Source organism: Mustela lutreola, chromosome 16 (assembly GCF_030435805.1).
Source record: "Mustela lutreola isolate mMusLut2 chromosome 16, mMusLut2.pri, whole genome shotgun sequence".
NCBI classification, from domain to species: Eukaryota; Metazoa; Chordata; class Mammalia; order Carnivora; family Mustelidae; genus Mustela; species Mustela lutreola.
In genome coordinates, this window is record NC_081305.1 from 32,673,332 (window position 1) to 32,695,504 (window position 22,173).

Here is a 22,173-nt window from a genome sequence, read left to right on the forward strand (position 1 = left end):
ACCCACCTCCCTGCCTCCAGGCCCCCTGACGACACTAACCTGCTTTCACCACGCTGTTCCCATCCCATTCTTTAAGACAGCTAGGTGCTCCGTCCAAAAAGCCTTCTCCGACAACCTCTTCCTCTCCTCTCCCATCAGGGACATCCATCCGGCATGCCTTGCTGTACAAACTACCCCCTCGGAAATCTGTGCACAGCCCTATCCCTGCTCTTAGCACGAGCTCTGCCACGTGTCCTAACTATGTGTCTGTCCTCCCAAGTCGAAAAGGTCCCTGGAAGCAAAAGAATGTCTCAGTCGTCTTTCTAGCATCAGTATTCGCACCGTGCCGGGCACGCAACAGGTGCACAGAAAATGCGTACCTGAGCAAAGAAAGCCAAGTCACTGTGCTCCCTGCCTTCCCAACAACATCTTCTTAAACCAGGGCTCCGTCTCTGCTGACAGGCTCCGCTGACCTGCTCCCTGCCCCAGTGTGATCACTCGTACTCCAGCAGGGTGTGCTGGCAAGCACGTGAAACCACGAGTTCTCCCAAGCACCCAGCCACCTCTGCTTACCAGTGGTGGGAGAATGCAGACTGAGCTTGCTATTTTGGTAAGGATAACTATGAAAACAAGAGACAAGAATGCAGGGCACATTCCAAAGCAAAAACTCCTTCGGTATGAAGACATTCTGGTGAAGAGGGTAACTGAAGGGGGGAGACACAGGAGTTGGGAAGAGGACTGCACGCTCCTAACAAAAGCTTAACTTGGGTCGCTCCCTTCTTGGAAATCCTCGGTATAGAAAAGTTTCATTCTATGGGGCACCTGGGTGGCTCAGTGGGTTAAAGCCTCTGCCTTCGGCTCAGGTCATGATCCCAGGGTCCTGGGATTGAGCCCCGCATTGGGCTCTCTGCTCCGTGGAGAGCCTGCTTCCTCCCGTCTCTCTGCCTGCCTCTCTGCCTACTTGTCATCTCTGTCTATCAAATAAATAAATAAATAAAAATTAAAAAAAGAAAAGTTTCATTCTAGACAGATGTTTTCTCCCCCTTTGGGAGCAGATTTCTAACGCTGCAATGAGAGCCAATGGGGAAACATGACGGACTGCTACTAATATTCGCCTTATAGCTAACTGACCTGCGACAGCCTTCTACAGAACTCAGGGTACCTATCAGAAGAAAGCGGCTGCATGAATCCAGGCTTGCGCACATCCAACGGACTTACTGGAAGCAAATCTGAAACGAAGGTTTTCCTTCTGACTTTCCTTTTGTGCGGGATCTCTTCCATTTCATCATCTTCTATCAGAGCATCATGGCTGGCGCTCTCCAGCACGTCCTCTGTCTCTGCAGCGGCTTCTAACCTCTGCTTTTCGGCCTCCTGCATTCGAATTACTGTCTCGCCAGCATCCAGGTCCAGAACGTCAGACAAGACCTTCAGTATGGCATTTATGATTTCTGCCTGACTCTTGGATGGAATAATGTCCTTTAGGTTCCAAATGGTACCTGGGGGGAAAATGCGTTTAAGGACAAAGGACTCGCCTGTGAAAGCTCTTATTAAATAGTCTCCACAAGACTGGTTCTTTTAAGCTCAGGTGTAATTAAAAACAAAAAAACAAACAAAAAAAAACCTCAAACGCGCTGCCTGTGTTTTTTTATTAAATGTAAAAAAAAAAAAACTTTGCACAGAGGCAGTGACAGCTCCCTACAGTCTGGCATGATCCTCTCTCTTCCTTGGCACAAGAGCCTCTCTTGGACACGCCGCACAGCAACAGACCCAGAGAACACCGATCAAGTTTCACTTGAAATGACAAATGAAGCTGCCTCCCTCTTTTTCATCTTAGCCTGAGATGCCTTCCTAGGCAGCTTCTTCTATTCCAAGAGAGGAATGAGATGCACTAAAATTCCAAGGTTTCATGGACAAACCAGACAGCAAGTTCTTGGTTTTTTGCTTATCAAAAAAGAACAGGGGGGGGTGCCTGGGTGGCTCAGTGTGTTAAGACTCTGCCTTCGTCTCAGGTCCTGGGATCAAGCCCCACATCAAGCTCTCTGCTCAGCAGGCAGCCTGCTTACCCCTCTCTCTCTGCCTGCCTCTCTGCCTACTTGTGCTCTCTGTCAAATGAATGAATAAAAATCTTTAATTAAAAAAAAAAAAACAGGCTCGCCTGGGTGGCTCAGTGGGTTTAGCCGCTGCCTTCAGCTCAGGTTATGATCTCAGGGTCCTGGGATCGAGTCCCGCATCGGGCTCTCTGCTCAGCAGGGAGCCTGCTTCCTCCTCTCTCTCTGCCTACCCCTCTGCCTACTTGTAATCTCTCTCTGTCAAATATATAAATAAATCTTTAAAAAAAAAAAAAAAACAGGAGCTACCATTAAGTAGGCAGACAGACTAACTGAAAACAAAAACAACCTAGAAAATAATAGTAATAATGACATATATTATATACAATATATAATATATAATAATAATAAATAAGTAATAAATAAAATTAATAAGAATAAAATAAAAATATAAAATAATAAAAATAAATAAATAAATAAAAATAAATAGTTAAAAAATAATAATAATAAAAAACAAGTTACTGCTCAAATCCAAATACATCCTGGATATGGACCCAAAAGATTTGAAAGCAGGGACTCAAACAGATACATTGCCCACCCATATTCACAGCAGTATTACTCAACAACCACCAGCCCAAGTGCCCATCTCCTGATGAATGGTTAAATAAAATATATACAGATAGTGGAATGTTACTCAGCCTTAAAAAGGGAGCAAATTCTGACACACACTACAACATGGAAGAACTCTGAGGACATTATATCAAATGAAGTAGTCATAGTTGGTACAGAATGCAACTCTTGATCTCAAGGTCACGAGCTCAAGCCCCACAGTGGATGCAGAGCTTACTTTAAAAAAAAATAATAATAATAAAGATGAGCAGCGCCTGGGTGGCTCAGAGGATTAAAGCCTCTTGCCTTCGGCTCAGGTCATGATCCTGAGGTCCAGGAATCGAGTCCCGCATCGGGCTCTCTGCTCCACGGGGAGCCTGCTTCCTCCTCTCTCTCTCTGCCTGCCTCTGCCTACTTATGTGATCTCTGTCAAATAAATAAATAAAATCTTAAAAAAAAAAAGATTAAAAAAATAATAATAAAATAAATGAAATTAGCCAGCCACAAAAAGAAAAACACTGCATAATTCCACTTCTATGAGGCACCTAAAAATTCAGATTCACAGAGACAGAAAGTAGGATGATGGCTGCTGGGGGTGGGAGGGCAGGAAAATAGGAAGTTGTTCAATGTGCACAGAGTTTCACTTTTGCAGATGAAGAGTCCTGGAGACTGGCTGCACAACAGTGTGAATGTGCACTCAACAATGGTCCAGATGGTAAAGTCTATGTTACATATATTTCACTACTTTAAAAAACAACACCTCTCAGGATAAAATTACCGCTGCAAGGGCAAGACAAAGATACATACAGAAGATATATAAACTACCCACTTAACAGATCACCAGATTATTTCTTATCTCTACACTTAGAAATCCCAAGGGAAAAGCAGCTGGGAGTAAAGAATCTATAGAAAAGTGAGTGGTCATGTCCTAGATGCCAACAGACTATCTCTGAACTCTCTGGTTCAAAACAGGAGAGGAGCCTGACAATAGCACTTCTTCATACAAGGATGTAGCTTGTTAAATTGAGAAGAAACCTGAGGCTCCGCAACTATCATAACCTCTTTCATTTATTTATTTATTTATTTATCTGACAGAGAAGTCACAGCAGGAGTGACACAAGCAGCGGGAGTGAGAGATGGAGAAGCAGACTTCCCGCTGAGCAGGAAGCCCAATGCAGGGCTTGATCCCAGGACCTGGGATCATGACCTGAGCCAAAGGCAGACACTTAACGACTGAGCCAGCAAGGCGCCCCATAACTTTTTTTTTTTTTTTAAGATTTTATTTATTTATTTGACAGAGAGAGAGATCACAAGTAGGCAGAGAGGCAAGCAGAGAGGGGGAAGCAGGCTCCCTGCCCAACAGAGAGCCCGATGAAGGGCTCGACCTTAGGACCCTGAGATCATGACCTGAGCCAAAGGCAGATGGTTAACCCACTGAGCCACCCAGGCGCCCCCCAACACCTCTTGAATTAGGGATCGCCACTTAAGTATTACTATTTTCAGAACAGACATAAATAAGCACAGGAGGTCACTATGTGGTGAAAATGAATGACGAAAGACTGAATTTTGGCTTCCATCTCAACCCATTACAAATGACTAATGAAGCACATTGTCGCCTATGGCTAAATTTTACCTGCCACCAACGTCTTTAATAGAATGTACTCCATGGAACTGACAGGAGAAAGCATTGCTGACTCCAGTACATGCAATCCTGGGTCACTGAAAGATTTCAGCAGCTCTGGGTTATCTTCGGTCACTGTCTGCAAACAATATGCTATAAAGATAAAAATTAAGTATTAAAACACAAACGAATTCTGCTAGGATAATTTACACCAATCTAACTCATCAGAAAACATTTGCATCTTTTTTCAATTTCATAATTAAATTCAATTTAGTTAACATATACTGTACTATCAGTTTTAGCAGTAAAATTCAGTGATTCAGCAGTTGCATACAATATACCCAACCCAGTGCTTATTCCATCAAGTGCCCCCCTCAATGTCCATCACCCAATGACCCCATCCTCCCACCCGCCGCCCCTCCAGCAAACCCTCAGTTTGTTCCCCTGAATAATGGCGTGCTTCCCTCTTTTCTTTTTTTCTTATTTTCTATTTCCTTCTCTTCTATGTTCATCCTTTTCGTTTCTTTAAATTCCACATGTAAGTGAAATCATATGGTATCGGTCTTCCTCTGACTGACTTATTTCACTTAGTATTATCCTCTCCAGTTCCATCTAACATCAGAATCTTTATAACTTCTTCAAACACAGATGGCTTTAGTAAAGTAATTATACTTCAAGGATGGTAGATGCAAATGGGGCTTCTCAAATGGTCAGTGCAATGAAAGGTTTTTTTTTCCTCTTCTTTTTAATTCTTAATTCTTTACAAAATACACTTTTACAAAATACAATTTAAAAGGCTCTTAAATATTTTGACAATGTAGAATTACTATGATCATTTATTAAGATTTTTCCTCAATTTCTGTACATAGCGGGGACCAGTAGCAAACAGCCTGCAGGAGAGACATCACTTTTAGCGTCCTGTTATTGAGAGCAAGCCCTGGGCTTGGGAATATTTTGGCTTCCTTTAAATTCAGCATGACCTTGGGGTCCCTGGGTGGCTCAGTGGGTTAAAGCCTCTGCCTCTGACTCAGGTCATGATTCCAGGGTCCTGGGATCGGGGCCCCCTTCAGGCTCTCTGCTCGGAAGGGAGCCTGCTTTCCCCCTCTCTCTCTGCCTGCCTCTCTGCCTACTTGTGACCTCTCTCTTTGTCAAATAAATAAATAAAATCTTTAAAAAAAAAAAAAGAAAAAAATAAATTCAGCATGACCTTAAAAGCTAGGGCTATTTCTGGTGAAACAATATTTAAGGGGAAAAAAGGTGTTTTATATAAAAATATGAGTAAATTGGGGAACCTGGGTGGCTCAGTGGGTTGAGGCCTCTGCCTTTGGCTTGGGTCATGATCCCAGGGTCCTGGGATCAGGCCCCCCCCATCGGGCTCTCTGCTCAGCAGGGAGCCTGCTTCCCACTCTCTCTGTCTGCCTCTCTGCATATTTATGATCTCTGTCGGTCAAATAAATAAAAATCTTAAAAAAAAATGAGTAAATTAAGAGATGGCTATCATATTACAAGACATCTGACCCCTTTAGTGCTTAACTCCTCCCTTGTGTTAAACAAGAGAATGGATTACAAATAGCAAATCAGAAATAATTAAATGAAAGTATCAGAACAGTTGGGATTGCCTGACAGGTTTGACAGAAGAACCTCTGAAGCACAGAAGAGGAAGCAAACCCAAATGTGTTTTTCTTAGTGCATTCCAAACAAATCCATTTCTTTCCAGGTCTCAAAATTTCACAGTCAATCACGCCCATAAAAATTAGTCAAAATATATGCTACTGCTGGGATCTAGTTTGGTTCCCCAAATACATTTGTATAAAAATCTACATATACGCGTATATCCAAATGTAATTTTTTCATTAAGAGACTAATTAAATTCACTTTAGCAAAAAGCCAAGAGAAACTGTGGTTGCTACCATAAAGTCAATACAAGATCAAAGAAAACCACGTTAATACACAGGATGGAATCTCAGAAGTTCACTTTACTGTATGTAAACCCTACTTGATTTTCAAATGAAAGTAATTTGAAATTCGTTTAAAAAGTCATGAATCGGGCGCCTGAGTGGCTCAGTGGATTAAGCCGCTGCCTTCGGCTCAGGTCATGATCTCAGGGTCTTGGGATCGAGTCCCGCGTCGGGCTCTCTGCTCAGCGGGGAGCCTGTTTCTCTCTCTCTCTGCCTGCCTCTCTGTCTACTTGTGGTTTCTCTCTGTCAAGTGGATGGATAAAATCTTTAAAAAAAAAAAAAAAAAAAGTCATGAATCTAGGGGTGCTTGGGTGGCTCAATGGGTTAAAGCCCCTGCCTTCGGCTCAGGTCATGATCTCAGGGTCTTGGGATCAAGCCCCACATTGGGCTTTCTGCTCAGCAGGGAGCCTGCATCCTCCTCTCTCTCTCTCTCTGCCTGCCTCTCTGCCTACTGGTGATCTCTGTCAAATAAATAAATAAATAAATAATCTTTTAAAAATTAAAAAATTAAAAAAACAATGAATCTAGCTAAATGCAGAAGGAAAACATTATTATATAATGCAAAATTACTTTATTCTGATCCTTTTTTTATAGTTTATTAGAGAACAAAAATTAAAAATAACTAAATCTACAAGACTAAAGATATAAAAATAGAAGTGAAGTTTTTCTTTTAAAAGCTGTTAACTAACTTTTGTGAATTTCCCTAATTGTGAGGAAAAGCTGTCCTCTGAGATTAAAGGCCACTTGCCAATTTCCTAGTTCAACTGTTTTTAAAATCCACATTTACTCATAAATCACCCTTCTGCCAAAGATTCCATTTTAAGAAACTGATTTTTTAATTTTCCCCAGAAGTATTTATTTCACTGTTTTTTTCTATTCTCTTTAAAGTATCCATTAGAGCCATGAGAAACATCAGGAAGGGGAATACATTCAATCCATGCCAGGAGAAATGCACAGTTAAATAAAAGGACAGCTTGATGCCTGGTCATTATAATGGGTAGAAAAGAAATGCTTTTCATCAATTATTTCTCCACTCCCCAGAGTTCAATTGGGCCACCCACCCTCCAGTCTGTCTCTCCAAATGGACAAGGGCTCCCCACTATGGCTCTCTAACCACACAGAGAGAACATGAGGGAGTCGAGGCAGCTGAAGCTGCTGGGCTCTGCTTTCCCTTTCCCACAGAAAGGAAGCAGGCCTTACATGAAATTCCAGTCCCTTATTTTCCTCTCTCAAAAAAAGCACAGGTTATTAGTTTTCTGCTGGGAGTATGAGATAGTGGTACCAGACATTTACATAAGTCTAGATTCCAATTAACTTTGGCTCAGAGGCTTGGTAGTTGTGGGTTACTGTTTCTCAGCAAAGGGGAGATAAAAGCTTCAAGAATTAATAAAAGTGTTCTAAGAATGGTAATATACTAGATACCACACCTCCTCACATTATTACCTTTCTCCCTTTCAGAGTGAAGAGCAGGAAAATTGTATGAGTAAGTAAAGTATTAATCACAGATTTCAAGAGATTCAGAACAAATACAACTGAGTTACACATTTATATATAAAATGAGAAAAAAAAATCACTCCTATAGAGTAAACATGCTATGTTGGAATAAATCAGGCCACACATACTTAATAAATCATCACTTTTTCTTCACTTACCTACTGAAATAGCCAGGTCAACATTGGTGGGAAACCTACTTAAAAACTTTAATACAATCTCCAAACACCCTTCTTTGTTGAATATAGATACTGCTCTACTACTGCATTCACTAAATGGAAGGGGGGAAAAAAAAAGTTTTACTATTCACATTTTAACATTAAGAAATCAACCACAGAAATTCATGAAAAGATAAATTAGGCTTTATTAAAAAAAAAAAAAACCCAAGAATTGAAGTCAAACACCCCCCATTTTTACAGATGAAGAAACTAATGCCCATTTTATTTACTGTACATAAACAAAACTGACTATCTGTATTTTTACTTCTATCACAGTAGGACACTGTAGCCAATCTCTTTACCTGCACGCCAGTTTCCTTATCCAAGGCTGGAGCCGGGAGAGATCTTAGAAATAATTTACTTCTATTCCTCATCTTATACATAAGGACCCCTAGGCCCCAAAAGGTGAAGTGATCTATCCAAAGATTGCACACTTTGGGGCACCTGGGTGGCTCAATTGGTTAGAGCCTCTGCCTTCGGCTCAGGTCATGATCCCAGCGTCCTGTGATAGAGCCCAGCATTGGGCTCTCTGCTCAGCAGGGAGCCTGCTTCCCTTCCTCTCTCTCTCTGCCTGCCTCTCTGCCTACTTGTCATCTCTGTCAAATAAATAAATAAAATCTTTTTAAAATAAATAAATAACAAAGATCGCACATTTTGTTAGGGGTGGTTCCTTGGGTCCAGCCTACTATTCCTTCCACTACATAATATAAGTTAAAGTAAGGATAAAGGCCTCTATACTTATACAAAAGGCACTAATTTCAAAGAAAACAAAACTAATTTTATTTATTTCATCTAGACTGTTATTATAATTTCAACAAGCAGAATCTGCAATCAACAAAAGAGAAATTACATGATACATTCGAACGTATGCTACCTTTTAATAAAAAAGGTTAGAATTAATGTTAAGAATGTTCTTAATAAACATACACACTAAATACAAGGTAAACAGAGCTGATTCCAACAATCTGATCCCTGTTTCCAGAGAAGAGTACTCCTCCACGCTTATCACACATAGGTGATAAATGAGAGCGGACCAGAGTATTAAACAGATTTGACTCAATTATGGAACTCAATCCTGTTATCTAAAGATAAACTGTTTTCTGCCCTGCCTGCCTGCCTGTCTATCTATCCAGTTACCACAACACCACTATGAGCCTGCCCACAAGAGTCAGGTATAGTAAAGTCAGGTATAGTCAGCAAGATAAGGCATACATGTGTTAAAGTAATTGCAGATGTGTATATGTGTATGCAACTTAAATATATACAACTTAAAACACGAAGTATAAAACAGAAAAGGGAAGAGATAGGGCAACTGGAAATGATATAGATAGGGCTCATAGGCATTCAGTAAAGAGAGTACGGAGAGTACTTTTCAGGTCCTTTTCAAAGAAAGGAAGGAGGGCTAATGCTCCCACGAAGCATTGACAGTAGCGATTCACACCAAGGAGAACAGAGACTGCAGTTTAACAGAAAATGCCTGAGCCGTGTTTGCAAAGGAGGCCGTGTTTGCATAGATTCTTACCATATATTCCATAGCACATTCATGGCCTCATTGGCTATGTTCTCAATAGAATTTCTGTTCTGATCTTTTTTTTCTTGTGGAGACATCTCATTTGAATCCAGGCCAGCGCTACACTGTAACCAAATATCATGATTAGTACTCTGGTTCAAAAGAATAATTAAACAAAAAGGCTAATGATAGTGAAGAATCGCAAAAACTAAACATCAGAAATTATAGTGCTTAACGAGCTCATCAAATTCTCATAAGCAGTACCCTTCCCACAATCCTGCTCCCTTCTGGCAAGAAATACAGGCAAGGAAAGATCACAAGTCATTGTACAAACTGGATACAAAGCACTTAACATTTTAAAATGTAAAATCAATACAAAGTATTTCATCTCATGCAATAAAGAGAGTAAATCAGGCACAGAAAGGTAACACACAATAAGCCCGCTGCCCATACAGTGCCTTCTATGTGCAAGGCACCACTCTAAGCACTGTCCATTAAGTCACTGAATCCTGACCACACACCAGTGAAGCCGATCAGTTACTACAAAGAGGAAACTGAGCTACCAGGAGACTGCTGAAGCTTTAGTTAGTACAAGACAGAGCTGGGATTCAGACCCAGGTATGCTGGCTGCACAGCTGGTGCCTGTTACCACTGTGGTCCTGCCCCCTCTAGCATAATACAGGGCTTGCTCTAAAGCAGGGCTTCTCGATCCCAGCACCACTGACACTTTGGATTGGCTGATTCTTTGTTGTGGGGACTGACATGTGCATTGCAGGATGTGTAGCAGCACTATGGTCTTCCACCCACTGCACACCAGTAGCAACACCTACCCTCAAATCAAAAACGTCTCCAGACCCTGCCCAATGTGCCCTGTGGGGCAAATCACCACCAGTTCAGAACCAACGCTCTAAACAGAGTAAAACTGATGCCACTCAACAAAACTGGATATTCTTTATAAAGACCCAAGTAAAAATTATCCATCAAGGGGCCCCAGGGTGGCTCAGTTGGTTGGACATCTGCCTTAGACTCAGGTCAGACCTGGGATTGAGTCCCACATTGGGTTCACTGCTCAGCGGAAAGCCTGCTTCTCCCTCTTCCTCTGCCACTCCCCATCCTTGTGCTCTCCACTCTCTATCAAATAAATAAATAAAATCTTAAAAAAAAAAAATCATTCACCAATACAGAAGAGTGGACCAGAAGAACCTTAGAGAGGGGGCCTCTTCTATTTTTTTTTTTTTAAGATTTTATTTATTTATTTGACAGAGAGAAAGAGAGATCACAAGTAGGCAGAGTCAGGCGGAGGGGGAGGAGGAGGCAGGTTCCCTGCTGAGCAGAGAGCCCAATGCGAGGCTCGATCCCAGGACCCTGAGACCATGACCTGACCCGAAGGCAGAGGCCTAACCACTGAGCCACTCAGGCGCTCCTATTTATTTTACTTTATTTTTTTAATGTAGTAGCCCACACCGGGTGCAGAGCCCAGCGTGGAGCCCAATGTGGGGCTTGAACTTATGACTCTGACATCAAGATTCAGTCACTTAACTGAATCCCCCAGGTACCCTGAGAAAGAGCTGCTTAATACCTAAACTTAACACCTGAACTATCATGCAATAAAGTTGGCATGATACTAAATTGGAAAATGTAATCTTTGTAGCAAATCATGCCTCAGCTTTCTCAGCTGTAAAACAGGAAAACCACCTTCCAAAATGGCCTGCTGCAAGGATTAAATAATACATAAAACACCACCTGACACAAAAATAAACATTCCCTAAAGACTAATTATTTTTATTTATAAAACTTAAGGTCTAGAGAAACAGCCTATAGTTTTAGGAAGGTCTTTTCCAAACAGCATATAAATAAAGAGAGTAGGGACAACTTAATACAGATTGGTATCAATGATGAGAAATCAATGTTTCTAGGAAAAGAAACAAAATTCCTATAGAATGTTTTGAGAGAAAACAAAGTAACTAATACCAAAGTGCTAAAAACAAAACAAACAAACAACAACAACAACAAAAAAAAACCATCAACACTAAGAGTGTATACAAAAAGCTACAGTTAAAAGCTACCATGTAGATATTTTAACCAGCACATACCTCTTTCAGCAGTGCAACCAGAGGAGTCATGATATCCTTAGTCACCATGTCATCACAAACTTCAAAACCTCCACAAGCACTTAGGTTTCTACACACAAAGTTTAAAATGTTTTACTTTCTCTGAGCACATGTCACAAAACCCTTTTAAGCTCTCAAATTTAATCTCTACCCACATTTAACTTTCCCAGATGAAGGTGCTCATGATTTCTGCAAGATGCTGCAGAACCAATCCCCCAGATTCCCATCTGTTCTGATCCTTGTTCCACGTAACAACTTAAGGCACTGAGGACATGGATCAGAAGATGTCCCCACAAACTTCCAGGTGCTCCCAGGACGTGCAAGCCTCAGAGAAGGGGTAGGGCTTCCCACACGCAGTTTCCTCCAGCATGTGGCTAAACCCCATCCCTCCCTTAGGGTTTTCTTCTGTGAGCCCCCAGTTACATCCTTTCATAGCACCCTCTGTAATTACCACTGGTTGTAATTATACACTTGTGTGATTAATTTGCTTAATGCCCATCTCCCTCAGTACTGCAAGATCCATTAAGGACAGAAATTATGTCTGTCTTATTCACTAACGTGTCCACAGCCTACCTAACCCATTGCCTGATGCTAGGAGGCACACAAAACACACTTGCTGGGGCACCTGGGTGGCTCAGTGGGTTAAGCTGCTGCCTTCTGCTCAGGTCATGATCTCGAGGTCCTGGGATCGAGTCCCGCATCGGGCTCTCTGCTCAGCAGGGAGCCTGCTTCCCTCTCTCTCTCTGCCTGCCTCTCCATCTACTTGTGATTTCTCTCTGTCAAATAAATAAATAAAATCTTTAAAAAAAAAAAAAAAAACCACACTTGCTAAGTCAGTGAATGAAACATAATGTAACAGAGCGGCAAGAACTGCAAATAGTAACTTCTACTCTTGCCCCCTCTACAGTCCATTCTCTGTACAGCCACCAGAGTAGCCTTTTTAAAAGGTAAAATTAGATCAGGCCACTCCAGCTCACAAATAGGCCCTTTAGCCCTACTCCACAGTCTCTATCCATCACTCCAACCTCATCTCCTATGATACCCACCCCCCCCATTCTGTTCAACCACACTCCAACCTCATCTCCTATGATACCCACCCCCCCATTCTGTTCAACCACACTGACCTTTAAAAAAAAAAAAAAATTTTATTTATTCATTTGTCAGAGAAAGAGCATGCAGGGGACAGATCAAGCAGGGGGAGCAGCAGGCAGAGAGAGAAGCAGCCTCCCTGCTGAGCAAGGAGCCCGATGCAGGACTCGATCTCAGGATGCTGGGATCATGACCTGAGCTGAAGGCAGATGCTCAGCCAATTGAGACACCCAGGCATCCCAACCTTTTTGTTCTTTAACCATGCCAAGTCCTTTGCTGCCTCAATGCTTTGCTGTTCCCTCTGCGGGGAATGCTCTTTCCCTGGATTTTCATGCCTGGCTCTGATGTATCAGGTAAGTGTCATCTACAGATCTGAATTTAAAGTAACTTCCCGCCTCCAGCTCATCATCCTCCTGGTACTCTCCAAAGTACTTCTCACTATCTACTATTACCCGTTTTACCAGTTTCCTAGTCTCCTGTCTCCTCATCAGCATGGGTTCTCTGGGGGCAGGGACCTGGGCAGGGGCGGGGACCTGGGCGCTCTTGCTCAACGCTGTCTGCTCAAACCCCCTACACCTAGAACACCTGCCACACGCCCTGGAAGAGCTCACGGAACCTCGAGACTTTGGAGGGTTCTTGGAGAGTGAGGTAACTATGTTAGGCCTTGCGGGCAGGCTCCCTGACAGATGGCTGCTGCTGCTCAAGCAGCCAGCCGGACAGATGGAATGTGTGTGGCCCGGGCGGGGTGGGCTCCCCTGAAGTCTGCAGCCTGAGTTCACAAGCCCCGCTCTGCAAATGGGAGACCCTGGGCAGTCGTGGGTGTCCCGAGCTGCCGCAGGCAAGTGCACGGTGCTAAGCGACGGTCCGTGGCACACACGCGCGCTGGCTGGCCCGCCGCGGCCCCCTCTCCCCGCTCACCTCAGCGCGCCGGCCGCGGTCTCCCTCACCGCCAGGCTGGGGTCGAGCAGCAGCGGCCCGAGGCGGCGCACGGCATCCCGACGTGCCAGGCCCGGCAGCGCCGGCCGCTGCTGCACCAGCCGGGCCAGCCCCGCGCAGGCGCACTCGCGCACCTCCGCGCTCGGGTGCTGAAGCTGCGGGAAGGGAACAAGTGTCAGAGGCGGCGCAGAGCGCAGGCGCGGAGACCACGGCAGGGGTGAGCCGAGCGGCCCCGGGGCTCCGCGTGAGCCCCGCCCCCTCGCGGCCCCCGCGAGCCCCCGCCTCACCTTTTCTAGCAGCTCCGCCGCCGGCCCGTCGTCCTCCACTCCCTCGGTCCCGTTCGCCGCCGCTACCGCTTCGGCCTGACAGTCGCCCGTAGGGGAGAACTGAGGTCGTTTGAAGCGCTTCGTCCGGCTCTTGCCCATGGCGGTGTGCGCTGCGGGGGAAAGACCGAGAGAGGAAGGCAAGAGCAGGACGCTGGATGCTGCTGAGCTGGTGGCAAGGTCCTGTGACCGATGGGGTCTTGGGGCCAGTGCTCAGCCGGGCCCGCTGACGGCCCGAGCCCACATGGGGAAGCAGTGCGCAGGCGCGCCGCGTGTCGGCGGGGAGGAGGTGCTGGCGCGGGGACTGCGCAGGCGCAATGGAGGATGGGCGGAGCCAGACCTGGACGAGGGGTGGACTCCTGCTTCCGCCGGGAAGGAAGCGACTGGACAGAAAACGGGACTCCCGCCAGCTGCTTTGAGCGCGTGTCTCACCAGCCAGTGACGTTTATTGTCACTGAACCTTCCCAAACCTTTATTTCCATAGTAATCAAAGGCGACTAAAGATACCTAACTTGCGAGGTTATTGTGAAGCTTACCTAAAATTGTGGAAGGCGCCTAACACCAAATTTGACGTATTTAATTTATAGGTGCTAAAAATTATTAACCACGAGTGTGTGTGTGTGTGTGTGTGTGTGTCTCCCCAGGACCTAGCACAACTGCTGTCATAGAAGCCCAGTTAATGTTTTAGAATGAATGCACATATATTTATTTTTATTTTATTTTCTAAGATTTTATTTATTTGAGAGAATGAATGAGAGAGAGCATGAGAGAGGAGGTCAGAGGGAGAAGCAGACTCCCCAAGAGCTAGGAGCCCCATGCGAGACTGGATCCTGGAAGTCCGGGATCATGACCTGAGCCGAAGGCAGACGCTCATCCAACTGAGCCACCCAGGCGCCCTGCACACCTATTTTTAAAAAAGATTTATTTATCGAAGGGTGGGGGGAAGAGCAAAGGGAGAGAGAGTCTTAAGCAGACTCTGCTGTAACCACCGGGGGCTGGATCTCACTACTGGAGATCAGGACCTAGCGCCAACCAGGAGTCATGGCCAACCGAAAGAGCCACCCAGGTTCCCAAATGTATATCAGCATTTGATAAGATGGACTCCCTTAAGTTAATCGTCCTTACTCGGTTTCCTCATTTGTAAAAATGGGAAAGCCAATAATAAATACCTAAGGGAGTCGGTATAAGGATTAAATGTGTTAAATGTGTTTAAGGTGCTAAGAACGTTCACTGGCATGCAGTAAGTATTACATACATGTTTTTGGTTTAAACGTTTAACAGCATAATGATTCTTTTTTTTTTTTTTAAAGATTTTATTTATTTATTTGACAGAGAGAGATCACAAGTAGACAGAGAGGCAGGCAGAGAGAGAGAGAGGCAAGCAGGCTCCCCGCTGAGCAGAGAGCCCGATGCGGGACTAGATCCCAGGACGCTGAGATCATGACCTGAGCCGAAGGCAGCGACTTAACCCACTGAGCCACCCAGGCGCCCCCAGCATAATGATTCTTGAACAAATTATTGAGCTCCAGGTACAGTGCTGGGCAATGGAATAAAGCAATAACCAAAGCAGATTTGGTCCCTGTCCTTTGTCCTTGTCCTTAGGGGGTTTACAGTTTAGAGAGAGTTGTGTTAAATGCATAATTATATAATAGTTGAATAGTTCTAGTATAGCGCTGAGAAGGAACGACACAAGAGAATCTTCTGTAGCCTTTACAATTAAACATGTATATATTAAGCACCCCCAAAATGCATAGCTTCCAGGTCAATATTGTATGGGAGAAAAGTTCTACCCCGTGGCAACCCTCCCCTCAAGGAGTGGACTGTCCAGTATGGGAAATAACATTAGTTACTATAGCATATTTTGCAAAATAGTCACAGAGGTGTAGCTAAGCTTATACAAATTTTCTAGCTTATCAAAGACCACTATAAGTACAAGGACAACGTGGAGCATCAAATGTATATTGGTAGGTTTTAATTCCTACATCTGTCTATTTGGTCAGTTTTGTCCTGCCACCTCCCCAGTCCGAGCTACTGTCTTCTTTTGCCATGACCAGAGGGCCTTCTTGTCTCTCTTCTCCTACCTTGACTACCCATAAGAGTAGCTAGAGTGATTTTTTTCTTCCATCCTTCTTATATTCACTCCCTTGATTTCAGTGGGAGGGGGGGTGGTGCCTGGGTAGCTCAGTGGGTTAAAGCCTCTGCCTTCAGCTCAGGTCATGATCCCAGGGTCCTGGGATCAAGCCCCATGTTGGGCTCTCTGCTCTGCGGGAAGCCCGCTGCCCTTCCTCTCCCTCTGCCTACCTCTCTGCCTACTTGTGATCTGTCTGTCAAATAAATAAGTAAAATCTTTAAAAAAACAAACAACAACAACAACAAAAACCTTTCAGTGGTTTCCCTTTCCCTGAGAATGAAGATCAGAATCTTACCAGGTAGAGGTAGGAAGCAGCAAGGCCAGATTCCACCTTCATCTCACGTTACCTCCTACACAATGGCCCTTAGCCACCCTCTGCAGGGCCGAGATCTCCTCTGCCTAAAGACCTTAAAAAGGCCCAGTCCCCATCCTGGTCCTGGTGAATGCCATAAGTCACTTCTTCATAGGTAGCTCCTGTGATTTCAAAGTCTGAGACAGATCTCTCTTGAGACTGCATTTGTCTTGTTCAAAGAACAAGGTCAAAATAACAGCTTTTGACACCAACAAAGACCCTGGGATCATGACCTGAGCTGAAGGCAGAGGCTTTAACCCACTGAGCCACCCAGGTGCCCTATGATATATATACTTTCATAGATATTTCCTCTATGTATTTTTCCAAAAAATGGGATTATATTATATATGTTGCTCTATGACCTGCCTCTTCACTTCATAGTACCTGGTGAACACCTTCCTTACTACAAGAATAAACAAAGGATTATGTGCAACAAGTTAAAAAATTGACTCATATGAACATAGTAACTATGTGCCATTTCCTTAATGAGGGAACCAGGAGGATGGGAAAGCTGGTTTAAAAGAGAAACAGAAATGTATAGTCAGTGAGGAAACAGTTGCTTAGCTAAGATTAGACATCAAATTAGCAATGTTCTCCAAGACAATGGAATTGTATCCTTTGAGGTTATATTTTCTACTCAACAGAAATAATTTGTATCTTAAGTGGACAAAATTATTTACAATTTATTAATCTATAATTCAGTTTTTAACGTCAAAGGGGGTAGGCCCATATGTAAGCAGTCACTCAACAAAAGTACATTTCTTGGGCCCTAAAGCTCATAGGAGGTATAAACAGATCGGAGACTGCGTACCAGGAAAAGTTAGATGATTCATGACAGGGTGTACTGGGGAAATTTGCTGAGCCATACAGTTCCCCCAGGGCTGGGTAACAGAAAGTCCAAGGAAAATTCTGAGATGCCTAGGGAGGCTCCTGGGAAATGATGATGTGTTGGCTCTGTTGACATGGGGTATGTTATATAAAGATCTGAACCTGATTCTACGTGGTTCAGTCATGTACCTACCCAAGACTGTCAAAAATTTTTAAGAAATAGAGATCAGAGTGTTTTTTTTCCTTCCTTCCTTCCTTTTTTTTTTTTTTTTAAGATTCTATTTATTTGTCAGAGAGAGAGAGAACGTGCGGAAGAGAGCGTGAGCAGTGGGGAGGGGCAGGGGGAGAAAGGGAAGTGGGCTCCGCTGAGCAAGGTCCCAAGACCCTAAGATCATGACCTGAGACAAAGGCATGGCTGAGCCACCCAGGCACCCTGATCAGAGTTTTTTTTCAGAAAGATTACTTTATATTTATATGAAGGAAGAGAAACAGGAATCTGTGAGAACAGCTAGCTCCTATTTAAAATGTATGTGACCAATAATTGAGTATAAGCACTTTTTAAAAAAGATTTTATTTATTTATCAGAGAGAGAGACAGCGAGAGAGGGATCACAAGTGGGGGAGTGAGAGAGGGAGAAGCAGGCTTCCCACTTCCCAGGGAATCCGATGTGGGGCTCGGTCCCAAGACCCTGGGATCATGACCTGAGCTGAAGGCAGACGCTTAACGACTGAACCACACAGGTGCCCCTATAAACATTTTTATTGTATCAAGGAAAGAGGCTCTATGCAGTCTAATTCAAAAAATTCCCTTTCAACAGAGAGAATTTGTAGGAAAAAGGGATGGTTGGATAATCATTGCTTGACTAGATTTTTAAAAAGTGACTGGTTACAGATTATTAGACCAGTTAAAGGTCACCAGGTTCCTCCTAAAACTGCTGTCTTTCTAGTTCCCAGAAGGGATCTTAAGTTCATTAAATAAAGTTTATCATTCGTTTTAACACAAATGCTCATTTCTCCCAGGAAAGAGTAACTAATGAAAACAGATTACAGGGTTGTCCCTGGCTAAGGTTTTGGACCATTTTTTTTCTTGCTCATCCCCACAGTCAGAGAAACAGCAGAATTTTCTTTTCTTTTTTTTTTTTTTTAAACCTCCTCCTGTTCGGTCTGGATGGCATGCCCAACTCTTTCCTGACTATGTGATCTCTATTCATTCAAAAAATTACATGTCTATTCTGTGCCAGAGAGGCCTTGTTGGGCCAGTGCTGGGAGTACATGATGTGTGTAAATAGGCAGTATCGTCCTCACCGGGTTTAGTGCGCAGTTGGAGACACTGTGTGGGGGTGTGTCTGAGTGTTATACACAAGGAATTTAAGGGGCACCTGGGTGATGCGCGTAGTCAGCTGAGCATCTGACTCTTAGTTTCGGCTCAGGTCGGGTTCTCAGGGTGGTGAGATTGAGCCCCACGGTGGGCTCTGTGCTCAGCACAGAGTCTACTTAAGACTCCCTCTCCCCGGGGTGCCTGGGTGGCTCAATCGTTTAAGCATCTGCCTTCAGGTCAGATCATGGTCTCAGGTTCCTAGGATGGAGCCCCGCATAGGGCTCCCTGCTCAGTGGGGAGCCTGCTTCTCCTTCTGCCTCTGCCGCTAACCCTGCTCATACTGTCTCTCTCAAATAAATAAATAAAAACTTAAAAAAAAAAAAAAGTTTCTATCTACCTCTCCCTCTGCCCCTGCCCCATGCTCTCTCTCTCTCAAATAAATACATCTTAAAAAAGATAAAATCGTAATTAATTTTGAGCTGTTCTTTGAACACCAACACAGGTGCTACTTAGATATGTATAATTTCTTTCTTTCTTTTTTTTTTTTTAAAGATTTAATTTATTTATTTGACAGAGATCACAAGTAGGCAGAAAGGCAGGCAGAGAGATGAGGAAGCAGGCTCCCCGCCAAGCAGAGAGTCCGATGTGGGACTCGATCTCAGCATCCTGAGATCATGACCTGAGCCGAAGGCAGAGGCTTAACCCACTGAGCCACCCAGGCGTCCCTCTTTCTTTTTTTTTTTAAGCTTTTTTTTTTTTTTTAAGATTTTATTTATTTATTTGACAGACAGAGATCACAAGTAGGCAGAGAGCAGGCAGAGAGAGAGGTGGAAGCAGGCTCCCCGCTGAGCAGAGAGCCTGACATGGGGCTCAATCCCAGGACCCTAGGATCATGACCTGAGCCGAACGCAGAGGCTTTAACTCACTGAGCCACTCGGGTGCCCCTTTTTAAAGCATTTTTTTAAAGATTTTATTTATTGATTTTACAGAGAGAGATCCCAAGTAGGCAGAGAGGCAGGTCGGGGTGATTTCTATTTGAAGAAATCAACCTAGTACAAAATAAATTATTGAAATTCTATATCAGCAACTGGTGCAATTTTGTCACTTTTGCTATTGGTTAAATGGGTGAAATGACAATTCTATGTCTGAACTTCTGTTTTTTTAATTTTTCTCTAAATTTAATTTTTATATTTTCAGTGATCCAAGATTCATTGTTTATAGACCACACCCAGTGCTCCATGCAATACGTGCCCTCCCTCCTTAGTATGCACCACCAGGCTCACCTAACCCCCCATCTCCCTGAAGTTTTGTTTTTTTTTTTGAAAGATTTTATTTATTTATTTGACAGATAGAGATCACAAGTAGGCAGAGAAGCAGGCAGAGAGAGAGGAGGAAGCAGGCTCCCTGCTGAGCAGAGAGCCCGATGAGGGGCTCCATCCCAGGACCCTGGTATCATGACCCGAGTTGAAGGCAAAGGCTTTAACCCACTGAGCCATCCAGGCGCCCCACCTCCCTGAACTTTTAATTAATGAATTTATTTTTATTTTTTTCATATTTTATTCATTTATTTGAGAGAGATGTGGGGAGGTCCAGAGGGAGAGGGAGAAACAGGCTCCCCACTGAGCAGTGAGCCCAACACAGGGCCTGATCCCAGGACCTAAGGATCTTAACCCGAGCCAAAGGCAGATGCCCAACTGACTGAGCCACCCGGGTACCCCTTACCTTTTTATATATGTTTTTAAAGATTTATTTATTTGAGAGAGAGAGAGAGAGCGCGCACATGAACTCAAATGTGGGGAGGGGCAGAGGGTGATAAAGAATCTCAAGCTGACTCTGGGAGCCTGATGGGGGGGCTTGATCCTTATGGCACTGAGATCATGATCAGAGCCCAAATCAGAAGTCAGAAGCTTGAACCACCCATATGCCCCACGTCTGAACTTTTTAGAGAAAGACTGTGTTTTTCTTTTGCATACTTGCAACCATGATTAGAGTTGACCTAGCTTTGCATGTTATATCACATTTGACACAGATTCCTTAGTCAATTTGTAAACTTTTTATACTACTTGAGATGCATAAAACAGCTGTCAGTCTTTTTTTTTTTTTTTAATTCCTTACCTCCATTTTTACCTGAAAATTGGACAAATCCCGATTTTGATCTGGCATGGAAGGTAATGCAAAAGTGAAAATGTGTGATTGCTAAAGAAGGAGGAGGAGGAAGAGGAGGAGGAGGAGAAGAGGAGGAAGAAGAAGAAGGAAAACATGTGTGATTGATCATAGTTATTTTTTTTTAATGCTCATAGTTATTTTTTTTTTTAAACCAAAGTGAGGGTGCCTGGGTGGCTCAGTGGGTTAAGCTGCTGCCTTCGGCCCAGGTCATGATCTCAGGGTCCTGGGATCGAGTCCCGCATCGGGCTCTCTGCTCAGCAGGGAGCCTGCTTCCGTCTCTCTCTCTCTCTGCCTGCCTCTCCGACTACTTGTGATTTCTCTCTGTCAAATAAATAAATAAAATCTTTTAAAAAAATAAAAATAAAAAAAAAAATAAAACCAAAGTGAGATTAGGTTAAAATAAATAAAGGAGCCCTCACTTTCCAACCAGCTGCAGAAAGAGCACACAAATAGTCATTGCCAGGAAATGGGCACTCACTTTGAGGGTTGCACCACGGAGATGACTAGTGGGGCTGCTGAGTCAGTTTCCGGGGAACCGGTGTCTGTGGCGCATGCCCGTTGTCTCCCAGCTGCATCTGATGGTAACAATCCTGATACAGAGATGGCTTGGGCCATGAAAGCAAAGCAGGCTCCTGAAGACAGCTACAAGCTGATTTCATCAGTTGACCCGCACTTCCTGAAACTCACCAAAGCAGATGACCAAATCTTTTCTGAGTTTCAGGGAAATTTAAGAAATCCAGGCTTGATGTGTTGGGCTCAGAAGAGCTCAAATCAGAATCAGCTAAAGAGAAGTGGGGGTCATTCTGCTTGAAGTTTGATAGGATCGTGGAAGACTTGAGTTACAGTATTTCGCTACAACAGGATTGGTCTTGGGGCTACCCTGAGGAAAACACCATCTTTGCCCCCCTGGGTACAATTTTTTGCCATTGAAGTTGCCCAGAACTGGGAAGCTATCGCAAAGCCATTTACACCAGTGTTCATGATAAAGAAGACAAAGAAGGCAACGGTGGCCAAGAGAAAGGGATGAGACAGTGGATGAGAAGGAAAGGAGACACAGAGAAAAAAATAAAAAACAACAAAGGAAAAGAAAAAGAGAAAGAAGCCAATCAGGAAAGGAACAAGAGTAGTGAAACAGCTGTGTAAGGTAGACAAGGAATAGCACTCTAGAAGCCTTGGTTTGGCTAAGTCTACAGATACTATGTTGTTACTTGCACAGATCCCTGTGGCTAGGTGTATGTCCTGTGCAATGGAAGACCTGAAGAAGGAACATCTTTTCTAGCCTCATAATCAAGAGGTTGTTCTTGTGTACAAACTGGCTTAAAGACTATTAGTGGGGTTGCTTGTTCTCTTGGTTCTCACCACTGGTCAAGTGGTTCCTAAAAAAAAGTAAAAAAATCAAAGGAGTTCTGAAATACTGTAGTAATCATTGGATGACCCATAGCTAGCCTTGACATGCCCAAGTAAAACCAGATGGGAATGTACCAGC

The 22,173-nt window shown here is 43.8% G+C and overlaps 1 protein-coding gene and 1 pseudogene across 4 annotated transcripts in view; one reads left to right on the forward strand and one right to left on the reverse strand.

Annotated features, from left to right (window-relative positions):
- HEATR3 (HEAT repeat containing 3) overlaps positions 1-14,184 on the reverse strand; it is a 73,352-nt gene extending 59,168 nt beyond the window's left edge. For 2 of the 4 annotated variants that reach the window (XM_059151004.1, XM_059151005.1), the window contains exons 1-7: positions 13,858-14,183; positions 13,553-13,725; positions 11,528-11,615; positions 9,447-9,559; positions 7,868-7,977; positions 4,270-4,410; positions 1,198-1,475 (exon numbers count right to left, since the gene is read on the reverse strand). In XM_059151004.1, coding sequence (XP_059006987.1) covers positions 1,198-1,475; positions 4,270-4,410; positions 7,868-7,977; positions 9,447-9,559; positions 11,528-11,615; positions 13,553-13,725; positions 13,858-13,995 — 1,041 coding nt within the window. In that variant the 5' untranslated portion in view covers positions 13,996-14,183. Of the gene's footprint in view, positions 1-1,197; positions 1,476-4,269; positions 4,411-7,867; positions 7,978-9,446; positions 9,560-11,527; positions 11,616-13,552; positions 13,726-13,857 lie in introns of all 4 variants that reach the window. The other 2 variants (XM_059151003.1, XM_059151006.1) reach the window with 2 other exon arrangements.
- A 6,928-nt stretch (positions 14,185-21,112) lies between these two features.
- On the forward strand, positions 21,113-21,830 carry LOC131818768 (protein PBDC1-like; annotated as a pseudogene).
- The last annotated feature ends 343 nt before the right edge of the window (positions 21,831-22,173 follow it).